Source organism: Ptychodera flava, chromosome 10 (assembly GCF_041260155.1).
Source record: "Ptychodera flava strain L36383 chromosome 10, AS_Pfla_20210202, whole genome shotgun sequence".
NCBI classification, from domain to species: domain Eukaryota; kingdom Metazoa; phylum Hemichordata; class Enteropneusta; family Ptychoderidae; genus Ptychodera; species Ptychodera flava.
The window spans coordinates 37,015,138-37,028,428 of NC_091937.1; the positions used below are offsets into that span (position 1 = coordinate 37,015,138).

The 13,291-nt window shown below is 37.2% G+C and overlaps 1 protein-coding gene across 1 annotated transcript in view; it reads right to left on the reverse strand.

The window, feature by feature from the left end:
- LOC139141638 (oxytocin receptor-like) overlaps window positions 1-3,399 on the reverse strand; it is a 59,221-nt gene extending 55,822 nt beyond the window's left edge. Inside the window, exon 1 of the mRNA XM_070711228.1 lies at window positions 2,815-3,399. Coding sequence (XP_070567329.1) covers window positions 2,815-3,399 — 585 coding nt within the window. The remainder of the gene's footprint in view (window positions 1-2,814) is intronic.
- Window positions 3,400-13,291: the final 9,892 nt, after the last annotated feature.

Sequence of the window (13,291 nt, forward strand, 5' to 3'; positions counted from 1 at the left end):
AGTTCTGTAGCTTAGCAATAATTTACTTGAAGGATGAAGGGTATATATTTGGGGTAGAAAACATCAATTTTGGTATTAATGATGAAAATAATTTTAATAAAAAAACTTGATATTTCTTTATGAGCTTATATATATATATATATATATATATATATATATATATATATATATATATATATATTATATATATATATATCATTGGAGATTACAATATATATGTAGAAAAAAACGAAAATTTTATTTTGAATTATTTATCTATTCTCTTGCAGGGTTTGAAAGTCTGACATTCAAAAAAAATGATTAAAATCGTGATGATAAGAATTGAAATGACTTACATTCAAAATATAAGGAATTTATCCCCAAACAAAATTGTCATTTTGTTCTATAGTGTTTAGAGTACATAATGTGAAAATTTCACAAAATTTGAGCCGACCAGAATTGAGTTAATACTTTTAATATATTGAAAACGGGAGGAAAAGGGTCAGGACATCGGATGATCGGCATACATTTGCATATATTTCTTTCCTAACCAGCTTATACGACTGCTTGTCATGTTTAAAAGTGAAACCAAACAACATTTTAATCTTTGGTTAACAAAGTGATAAAAATTGAATGAATATTTGCACAAAAAGTGATTTTGAGCAAAATGCACTGAGTTACGTACAACGCCACCTTAAATTATAATTTCTTATGAAAATTCTGGCATCGCTTCTCCCTCAATTAATGTTGTATGTACTATTTTTGACATTTCTACGCTGTATTAACCCATTTCAAATTTTAAACCGCGGGTGTTTATCAGTAGCAATCATCATTAGTCTGATTTAAATGAAGACATTACTTCGTCTTTAAAAACACTTGTAACATCAAATACTAATTTTAGGAGGCCGTTATTATTTATGGTCTGGGAGGTCGGAGGAATGGGAGGGTCACTCAAAAATTGAAAACTACGAGGGGGTTGCTCAAAACGAGGTGAGAAAGAAGGGGTTACTCAATTTTTTTGGGCAAAATAAATTGAAACACTTCTCAGATTGTGCTACTGCACACATTACTTTCTTAATTTTTCTATGCGGGAGGGGTACACCCCGTAAAAACTGAATTGTAGTGAGTTCATCCATTGTTATCACAGAAACATAATATTTTAATTGACTTCAGTTCAATAGCCATTTTGACGTTTAACCATACCGTATTCAGGCTTTTCATTAGAAGCTGGCAGCTGGAGAAATTTGACGGCTGGCGCGGTCGCAAACAAATAATAAAGGGATTAAAAAATGCTGACTCTGACCAATGGTCCTCTAATATCAATTAGAGAAATGTGAGATCTAGATTTTGGTAATGACACAAAAAGGTCGCAGATTTTCAATATTCTTTGGTCTTCCTTGCAAACTGAGAACTTTTTTCACAAATTGTATTGTCATTGTTTGGTTGTTGAATATTGTGACTCAAACACTGATCATGCAAAAAATGTAATAAAAAATGTAATTAAAATGTCATATTCAAAACGTCTTAGCGAGTTGAAAATAAATTGAAACACCTTTCAGATTGCACCATCACACACATCAATTTCTCAAAATTTTCGATGCCAGAGGGGAGACACCCACTCTCGTGCTCTCCCCCTTTGGGCATTCTAACAGTCTTACTTAGTAAAAAACGATGGGAAACACCTCTCAGATTGCACCAGCCTGCACCATTGCACATATCAACTTCTCAAAATTTTCCACACAGGATTGGGGACACCCCCTTCTGACACTTTCCCCCTCAGCCTCTTATATGTTCTCCCCTGTACTTTCAAATTCTACGCAGTTAGATATCCTTGTGAAGACCCTGTCATGATACCCATTCAAATTAAACGATAATGTATGTTTGGATACTGGTATATAGCGTCAGCTTTTATATCTGTATTTTCTTGTGACTTTAAACTTCATTTTTTAGGTTGCACCTTTTTCAACCGTCATGAGATAACCGATGATAATCTAGCAGGGTACACCAGAATTCGAAATGTCTTTAATATTTCTTTATTTTCGTAAATTTTACAAATACAAGTTTTGATATTTAACTTTTCGAAGGGGGGGGTCAGTCAAAATGTCTGTGTTAGAGAGGGGGATTACTCAAATTCATCATGGTTGGCAAGGGGTACTCGGATTTTCTGAGTTTCCGATGAAATTCCTCCGACCCCCGCCCAGGTCGTAAATAACGACGGCTCCCTTATTCCATAGTGAAATACCATTTGTTTGATGCATCACGAAGTGGTTAGAAATTTGTTTTGATATGGGTAAATAATACTTGATTCCGTAGTTTGGACAAATTTTGTCTCCGCCTCCTGTTATCTATCTCTCCCTGTCTGCTTTTGTCCTCTCTGTCTGTCTGTCTACATTTCTCTGTCTCTGCCAACGTCTATCTCCCTCCCTCCCTCCCTCTCTCTCTCTCTCTCTCTCTCTCTCTCTCTCTCTCTCTCTCTCTCTCTCTCTCTTCTCTCTCTCCTCTCTCTCTCTCTCTCTCTCTCTCTCTCGTATTCATACTCACACGTACCACCACATCGTAACAATGCGTTATGACGGCAACCTATCTGTAGTAAGAACTGTTTGACTTTCGTAAATCTAGCAAATGTACGCATTACATTATACATGTAGGCTAAGGTACCGAAGGAGCAGTAATGAAATGTAGACGTGAACAAAATGCATCGAACACATCTTGTCTGGTATTGCATTTTGCCTCTTGTCGTCGGTGATGCATATTCCAGACATACACTGAGACAAGCGTAGATTTACCAAAACTAAACACTGTCAAAGAGTTTAACAAAACAGTAATTTCACTTACCATCCATGGCAACCAACATACCGTGAAGGCAACTGCTATAACAATCATCATCTTGGCGAACCTGACTTGACGGGAGTGATCAACAAGCCTTTGCCGGTTGCCTTCAGCGTCCCCCGCGCTGTTGTTACCGTCTTGGTGGTTACCAGGTGCGTTCACCGAGAGCGGATGTACTTTGTTTCTCATCCCGTAAAGTACCCGTATCACAACAACGTTGCAGAACACCGTTATGAACACCATTGCCATGCCACACACAATGTACATCGAAAAATGTACCAGTTCACCTGAGCTCGATTTCGGAACCCACATGTATTTACAATTGACCTGTCCGTCGACGTCCGTGTCATGAAACGAACCGATACCAAGGAACGGCATACCGTTGATGAACACGACCAGCGTCATCGCCAGGACAACGGCTGAAATAGTCGCTCTTCGGGTGACGTGCGACTGGTAGTAGATCGGTAGCGTCAGCGCTAGGCATCTCTCGATTGACATCAGAGTCGCTGTGAAGCCCGATGCGAATGGGAGCAATCCATTGGTGAAGACGCTCAAGTAACAGAACATGTACGGATCCACCTGCTTGAGCATCGGCAACAAAATTGCCCTTAGGAGAAAACAACTTAGCGATAGCGTGTCCACCCAAGCCAGTACCTTTACCAAAAACATGGGCATGCATGTCCTAGGTAACGTGTTGCGCATCAAGAGTGCCAGTCCAATTATGTTTGCAATCAGCCCAACAAACAGTATTACCATAATTTGAATCTGCATGCTCAGAGAAATTTTTCTCACTTGAAAGTCGACATCGTTCGTTGAGAAGTTGCTGGAGTTGTTCGCATACGACATTTTGTGGTGCTGTGTCTACGACTCGTGCATATCCTAAGTATTTGGCTCAACACTATTTGCGTGATTGCCAGCTTCTCAACCGACAACTCAACCGTCGATCAGCAAAAGCTGTGTTTCATTGCAATGCTTAGAACGTGCGTCATTGAACCCATAGCATCATGGGTAGTGCTGTGTACGTGTTCCAGTTCCTTTCATATGAAAACACTGTTTCAAATGACATCACTCAAGGTTTCGTGCTAAAGTTAAGTATTGTCACATAAGTATTGATACGTATACATACATTCATACATACATACATAAATATATATACATACTTATATCTGTAGCCATACATCGACGTACACACACACACACACACACACACACACACACACACTCTCTCTCTCTCTCTCTCTCTCTCTCTCTCTCTCTCTCTCTCTCTCTTCTCTCTCTCTCTCTCTCTCTCTCTCTCTCTCTCTCTCTCTCTCTCTCTCTCTCTCAGTATCAGATATGTCCTCGTAGGAAATTACAGTGCTCGATGCAAAGCAGAGCGTTATAAATAAATAAATAAATAAATAAATAAATAAATAAATAAATAAATAACTACTGTTGATTGACCAATCAGAGTGCTCAATTCAGGGTGTTTTATTTACTCATAAAGCCTTGGTCACCAGATTCCGGAACGAATGACAGCGCCATAGTAAAGTACTGTCCAATCAAAAGTGAACATGTCATATTCTGTAGACATCTGGTACGTTTTAATATTCAAATTTGGTAACACAGCGGAAACTAGCTGCAACACAAAATCTGCTGTGCCCAAGGGCATTTATATAATGTGCCCTAGGGCATTTATAGGATGTTCCATTACATTGAAGGCTATTTCACAAATAAAGTTTTAATTCATATCCTAAACATGTTACATTGACAAAGGGGACGGTTGACGTAAACACATTGAAAACGAAAATATATCAGTTAGGGGCGATAGTTTTTAAGTCGGATAAAACCCTAGTACTCGGGCTCTTCTGGTATATAAAGTCCAACCCTACGATAAAATGTCTCGGCCTGCGGCTCGACATTTTATCGTTGGGTTGGACTTTATATACCAGAAGAGCCCTCGTACTTGGGCTTTATCCTATACATGATATATATATATATATATATATATATATATATATATATAATATATATATATATATATATATATATATATATATATATACTAGTATATATGGCTGAGAATACGCAGCATAGGTAGTGGTGTCAGCCGGAGAAACCTTTGCAGCTTTAACCTCCTTTTACGCTGGAGCAGGAAATCTCCATGCAGAATACAACGGATACAAATAACTGTCTTGTCTAGGGAGTTGCTTTCTTCAAAGGAGTTAGCAGAAGGTATCGCACTGTGGCAGATTTAGAGACTTTCTTGAACATTTATATTAGGTGTTAATTGAGTTAATAACTAAACGCGCGACTTTAACACACTTAGGCTTGGAAAAGTGATTCAACTATATGTCCCGTTGTCAGTAATATGTATATTTCTTGCATCTCGACACTGTGTGAGAAGAGCCTTCGGCTCAACAGTCTATCGAGTTAAATAAAGTCTAATAATAATAATTATAATAATAATAAAAGCAATTTTAAATTCAGTTGAAAATTCTCGGGTATTATGCATGTGATATACATTGCTCTACAAAATTGACACATAAGGCTGTCAGAACGATAGCTTGGAATGCACAATGGTACGATGGTTGAGCGTATTCATTGACGCAGTACATCTTCCTCCGTACCTGTGATTGATTTAAAACTACTTTATAAAAGATGAGCTGAGAGCAACTTGATCATTATTGAAAATGTTTAAATTACGTCGACATTTTTAGATTGCTCGTTCAAAAATCTCCCTGGTTGTAAACAACCTTTCAAATTGCCGTGTAGCTGATATTCTATCTGATTTTTCCCAATCAAAGGTATACTGTCACCTGTTCCAATTTTGCCAAAGTTACCATGGAAAGAGAAAATCTAACCAATCACAGATTTTAAGCGGGTCGCCGCTTTTTAAAAACAGCGCCCTCACATGGCCATTTTGAATACCAAGGAACGCCCCTAACATGGGGTAATAATAATTGTAAAGCGCCTTGAGCACATGTACTTGAGGATATAAGAACCTGTTATTATCATTATTATTATATTTAGATTAGAGGTGACTGTATACCTTAAAGTGGTTCTCTAATTAGTTAGCTCCTTTGGATTCTTCAGGAACTTTACATTCAGACTATCACTATGGTGGTGCAGGTGTATAAAACGAGAGAAAATAGTTGATTAAAACCTCAAAAATCCCATCTCTAAAATTGTCGATCGTTGAACTGAAAGGTTCATGTTTTGACACATAATATATCCACTTATTGTCATGAAAATTCTTATTGTCATCATTAAACTATACTGGTTACTAAGAAAAGTGGAACGCATTCTTTCATCGATGAAAATCCAAATGTTTTTACGTCAGCAAGTTATTATCTTGTCGATGGAGTGGGATGGGAGTTTCAATTGTGATTTCGTCGTTAGATGTTGCTCTTCCAAACTTTCCTTTATAAGAGAGCGGGAAAGTGATGTTGTGAGGTCAAACGCAGCAATGCACGTGCTTTAATGATCCATGATCCCTAACGTGGTATCTTTCCCCTGCTGTTTATGGTTTACAATGTTTTGCCATGCCCTCTGAATCGTCGAATTTTAAAGATCTTTCGTAAGGTAATTCTAAAAACTAATAGTAGTCATGCGATTACTGAATCAAAGAAACAGATGCCTAAAATCTACCAATCCTTGAAAATCAAAGTGGCGGCGAATGGTCCGGGTTAGCTTTACAGGTCAAAACCCAAACAAAACAAATAAAACAAAACAAAAAACCAAAAATAAACATAAATTATGCTATGAAAGCTTGATTTCCTTGATTTTTCGAAATTCGGAACGGGTGTCCTGTACAATATTTTAACGATGACTGCGATAAAAAGCAGTTTTAAAATGGCAGGTTTTGTTCTATTTCACGTTGCTTAATATACCATCAAGTTGAATATCCTAAGCCACATCAGTGTATGCATCAGAAATGCGGCTCCATTTCATATGTATTAGAAGACAATCATCTGTATGATCCAGTGCCAAAAATGTATGAAGTTCTTATAGTGGAGTTGGCGTTTTCATTTATTCAGTTCACTTCTTTTGCATTTTCGAAAACTCGTATAAGGAGAGATCTATTACAGCCAAGAGCAACTTGATAATCAGATAAACCTCGTAAATATTACATTGAAAGTTTGTGATAGCTCTTTCGAAATATTCACGGCGGTGATTAACCTTCAAGATAATACCGTGTACAGCTGACATCCGGTCTAGCTTCCCTCAAGCCGTCTCATAATTGGTCAATGATTTTAGCATTGTTCGGGCATTCATATTCAATCTGCAGATAAGAAATAGCATAAATTAAAAATTCATATTAGTATACGTATAAATGAATCATGAAGAAAAAAAAATTAATGGGACGAATTCTCACCATTAATTCATCGATAATATATATCACAAAAAAGGAAAACGAGATCTTTAAAAATATGCCTCAGGCATATAGTAAAACTAAACTGAAATTTAACAGTAACGTAAAATCGCTACAAAAATATTAAACAGACAAAATGCGTATAATTCCACAGGGGAAGTTTAAACAATATTCTAATGGAGTCTTCCAAATTTATGAATGTAAGAATTATATTTTCCAGATTTATATCTCAAGTTAAAGATATTTCGCTTTGTTCGTTGATCAGATCTCAATCGGGAGTTACCCTTTGCATATCGATCTTTTTACCATGTTAGTAAGGGAGTACAACAATACAGAACATATTAACAACAAATGGATTTTCAGCGTCCTTAAAGTTTTATTTATTTTGATAAGGCAAATAAAAATAAACTGCAAAAATCACCAGTTTTGAAAGAGTGAAGACGCGTTCTACCTTAAAGTAAATTTGAGAATGTTCAACCAATGCATGCTGTGGAAGGACATCGAGAAGACACATTAGCGTTTCAGTAACGAACTTTGAAGAATGGGATTACAATGGTTAAAGGCTGTGTTCATCACAAAGGTGTCCGTTTGATCGCCTCTACCTGAATCTCAGGCGCGGTTCAGAATCAACACAGAATAAATGTCACTTCTTGAACTCTGGTCAGTTTTCGTAAAAAACAGCACAGGGAAACAATTTAATTATTTCTCTTTCTTTTAATTATTATTCCCGATTTTGTCTATGTTTCATTGTATTTCATTCTGTGTAAAATCAGCACCCATTTCACCTTTTACGAGAACTATTATACGTGTATGAACGTCAGTTAGTATGGGTGTATGACTTTTTCAAATCGTTGAAAACTGTAATTACGCTTTAATGAATATTCTCAAGTTAAAATTAAGTATTAAAAGATATTTCTGCTCTTTTGGTTTTTTTTCAATTATACTTTTCTTACTTATTTCCTTCCCTATTGGCACCGAATTTTCAGTTCAATAGAGAAAGACAGTTTATTTTTGCAATCGATAAATATTTTTGAAACATTTGGCGCGCCGTAGTTTGATACTGACGAAATATGTCCTAGTAGGGTGGGCAATGGTAAAAAGAGAGAGAGAGAGAACTTGATGAGTAATAATGAAACTCGTCTTTTAAAGCAATCGTTGAACTTGAAAGTTTATAATTTTGGCACAGAATGTTAACAATCATTGTCATTAAAATGCGTATTAACATCATTTAAATAGAACTTCTCATTACTTTACTAACCGGATATGAACTGAAAATGCTCGCTTGTTTCATATTATATTGCAGTTGTCTGTGAATTTAAACTTTTGCCACGTGTTCTCAACTTCATTGAAAGTGTTATGATCGGCATCATGAATAATATTCACCACAGATTAATTCCAAAGGTCATTAAGTGTATGAATATGCCATCAGCTGAAATAAAAATACTTAATTTCTCTGACTGCTTTCATTGTATCACCACTTTATATTGTTGAGTGTAATTGCCTTTTGTCAAGTCCCTCAAGCTATATATGCCAAACTTTGAAGCTCATTATAAATTAGCTGATATGAAAATGCTAACTATCTCTCACTTCTACAATAATTGTCTCATCAATGCGCATAGCAAGTACACTTTTTTAGAGTCCCTCCAGTCATATATCCTTAATAGGAAAGTTCATCAAATATGCAAATTAGCAATTAACTTTCATGTCACGCCTTTATGTCTCTCATGGTGGATAAATCCTAGTGTGATCAACATTTGTAGAAAATCTCATCCAATTCTGTGCAGCCGTTCTCATTGTATGTCTTTTTTTTCTAAAATCATTAATTATGCAAATGAGTAAGGTTTGTGCAAGCCACACCCACCAAAAACTAATCACTTCTTGCCATTTTCAAAGAAAATCTATGTACCAAATCTGACTTGGTCATGAAACCGTTTAGGTGTTCTTGAGATATCGTGTAAACAAACAGACAGACAGACATGTACACACACATCGGTACGACATAAGCTCACGTGTGCGAACACGAGCAAAAGGGGCGGCCTCCCACGTTCAACCTGCGCATGCACACACATGCTGCGAAAGAAAATAGAGTGGATACACCTACGTCCAGCTCCGTTGGCATTTTTGCACTATACGATTCGATTTTGTCGAAAACTGTCTTCTTTACAAAGATGTTCATATGATCGTGTCTCTCTGAATATCGTATAGCGCTCAGCACGTAATGCCGACACCTTATGCGGAAACGATGACTATAAGTCGGTGTTTTATGATTCACGTCCCCCTCCCCCGGCGGGCCCTTTTTAAGTCATCGAATTTCACAGAACACTGAAGGCAAGCGTACATAGGAAAGCTTTGCTCACGCTATACCAAAAATGTCATAATGCAATGTTTTTCACATTTTTGCGCGCTCTTTCTCGCACGATTTTTATTCTCGATTCTGAAAAATAGTCTTAAATTTAGAGTTCTTTATTGAAGTCAGAACCTAAATTTTAAGCTTTCCTGTTTCGAGGCAGGTATCGACGTAAAATGTCTTTTCGGTTTTCATAATACAAGAATATGCCTTTCAAGGTTAAAGCTGAATTTGATATCGCTGTCACTTCGCATATTGTGTTTCAGTCATCGCTAATAGATGCATGTATAGTAACTGAACATCTTTTTCGAATATTTTTTCGCACAGTTTTATCTGTTACAGGACGATTTTGTTCGGGTCTAAAATATTGAAATTAACAGTATGCTAGTCAACACCAGACCAAGTTGTATTTCTCACCTTTGGTCCTGTCAGTTTTGTTAAAATCTTGTCACTTCTTTTGCCACTTAAGACATGTTACCGAGTAAGGCGAATACAGAATATTTCAGATGTTCTTAATCTATTGGCACGGACATTAAGTCAGTTTTTGAATGACTTTGACCGTCGCGGAAAACAAGCGATTTACAACACTGCAGCGCTATTTGGGCGTAAAATGAAAAAACACCGTTTAATCAGGGCTCAGCAAGGTAACATTCGACGCTTGGTTTATGCACTAAACACGACTTGCAATGCTTGATTACGGTAGGCCTATGTCAGGCACGACGAGAGGCCTGACCATAAAAACCTCGATACCAACTATGGGAAAAATCACTGATAAATCAAAAGAGAGACGTGCACAGTATGCAGCAGCTCAGAGGTCGTTGATGACAACTGTAGGGTATACATTGTAATGAGATTCACCAGACGATGAATAACAAATAAACTTGCAACGGCAGCCGTTGAGTAAATTGCGGCAAGTTTTGTCAGATAGGCTAATTTCTTACGCCAGAAAGTTTTTACACGCTTTGAGGGCCGTTCTTTAATATACTTTTAGGAATAAGTAGATTTCTTAATCAGGTAATTCGGCGATTTAGATTATAGGGTGACGTACTGTCGGTCGTTGACCTTATAATAATGTTTATAATGATAAAAATACAATAAAACAAAACACTCTGTCTGAATTCTAAACATATTCGCGTCATCGATACGTGTATGCATTATATAAGAGGCTTTCAGGGACTCCCTCCTGAGCCAATTACCTGTCGCTTATATACTGCATGACGTTTTCCTTCAAAAACTAATTTAAGAAAGAGCCCGTCCATGGCATGACAAGGTTGAACAACAAAGGAATGGAAGTGAGACGCAAAGTTGCACACAGTGTTGGATGTTGATGAGGGCTAGGTTTTTATAACCAATAAACAAGATTTAAACACTCTGTTCTTTCGATCCCGACTAACGACCGAGGGCTGCTTTCAGTGAAATCAAAAGGTCGTCAAATCGTCGTCGTGAAATCAAAAGGTCGTCGTCAAAAGGTAAGAATATTGAGAAATGGCAACACTCCGATTTGCCAAGTTGAAAAGTAAACCTTCCATGAGTGTGATATAGATCACCTTCGACTGTAAGATACCTATCCGTTAGATACTCAATGCTTAGTTTTAATATTCTACTCAATATAGGCCTAGGAAAACAATATAACAATTGCCATCTGTGTCAGAGAGAGAGAGAAAGAGAGAGAACAAGAGAGAGAGAGAGAGAGAGAGAGAGAGAGAGAGAGAGAGAGAGAGAGAGAGAGAAGGGGGAGGGAGGGGAAAGGGAGTGGAAGACAGACAGACAGACAGACAGACAGACAGACAGGTAGATGACAGAAAAACAGACAGACAGACAGACAAGCAGGCTGGCAAGCAGAAAGACAGCGACCGACAGAGACAGATAGACATAAACAGAGAGACTGACACACAGACAAACAAACATAGGGTGTGATGATGAAGCTCGATCCGCGAGAACCTTGATTTGATCTGATTGCAGAGGAATCGTCGCAGCTTTTGGGACAGAGTGGAGAGAATTCTTTGTAATATAAATCAATCTTTGAACTTTATTTCTAGCGCAATATATCACCTTCATCCGTCACATATTACGTGTGACGATAAACAGTTGTATAGTACATTGATATAACGCGGTATATCAAGTTGACTGATATCGATCACTTCACTCAACCAGAGGAGTGAGAATATGTTCTTCCGTTATCATCGCTATTCTCATCTTTCTCAACCGATTCTAAATTTACCGTATTGTTTCATTTCATTTTTCGAAATGAATGGATAATTCAAAAGATATTTATTATGTGAAACATCGAAACACTAAGCCTGTAAGTATAGGTTATCGCACGAGTAACGGTGCGTTTACGCGTTGTTATCACGACATTTTTGGTCATCAGTTTTTAATACGAGGCCGCAGGCCGAGTGACTTTTACTAAATGATGACCAAAAGTGTCCTGATAACAACCGTAAACGTACCGTTACGAGTTGTGATAAACCGTCTTATACCACGACAACACACAAATTTGGCCAGAATCGCGATGGTTACATTTCCCATCATTTCGAATGTCACTTGAATGACGACCGTTCATTTACATCTTACGGCAAGTTGAGTTAACTGGAATTGAAACTGCAAGCTTGTCAGTCAGTGAGAGAGAGGGGGAGAGAGAGAGAAAGAGAGAGGGGGAGAGAGATAGAGACAGAGAGACAGAGACCGAGAGATAGAGACAGAGACAGAGAGAAGGCAGGGGGGTTGAGGTGGGTTCTTGGAAAAAGTGTCCTCGGTTATTTTAGTTGTAGTTCGCTGTTGACAAGGTGACCATGTCATATGTTCTATGCCCTTAGTAAGTGTGAGTTAGTCTCGCCATAACAATACAGCACTGATTGTGATCGTGCCATTCACGAGAACGCATACTTTTGACAATTGACCATTTTGATAACGATATCGATTTAGACGAACCTTTTTGAAACGTGCCGGTCGTTTTATTTTTGACACCAAAGTATATTTAGAAGCACCAATGGGTTGCTAAGGTTAATCACGTTATACGGATGTCTGTGTTGGAGCGTTGTGTGAGTAGGAATTTTGTGTCGCGTTCAAATGAAGAAAGGACGCCAATTAAGTTAAATACAAAATTACATGAACACATTGCTTTGACTTTTCTCTTGATTTCTAAAATGTTTTGATTGATTATTTGATACAAATTGACTAATTTATTAAACTTACAATGTGCTTCTGGTTTCGATTCAAAAATGCAAATCGTTGTTACTTGTTATCGCACGTATAAATTGGAAATACTTGTAAACATTTCTTAATATTAATGATGTTACTGATGACCAATATGCGACAATAGAGTCAATAGTTATCTTGATAAATTCATTAATAACATGGATATCGTAAATATTCTGTAGTTTTCCAATACAACTCTGAAGTTAAGAAAGACTCAATTAGCTGTAACTTTGATGTCTTTTTTCATAATTTCTCTCTTTTTTTTGAAAATATCGGTTCTTGTTCTACTTTTCAAATTATGTTGAACTGCATTACACTTGTCAAAATAGCGTGTTTTTGCATAAGCCTTTGTTATTGAATCGTAATATCAGAAATTTATCGAGAAAAAGTGTGCTTCGTGGAATAGTCAGTCTACAAAACCCTTAGCTAGTAAAATATATTTTTATATTTGTTGAGTTGGTGAATCTGTTACGGAACCCTTGTTCTGTTTGGGTGATATTTAAACAATAAAAACCACATCCAGAGACGGTATTATTTTGATCAGTCCACAACACTTGCTCACGAATGATATTGCGAGTGCATAT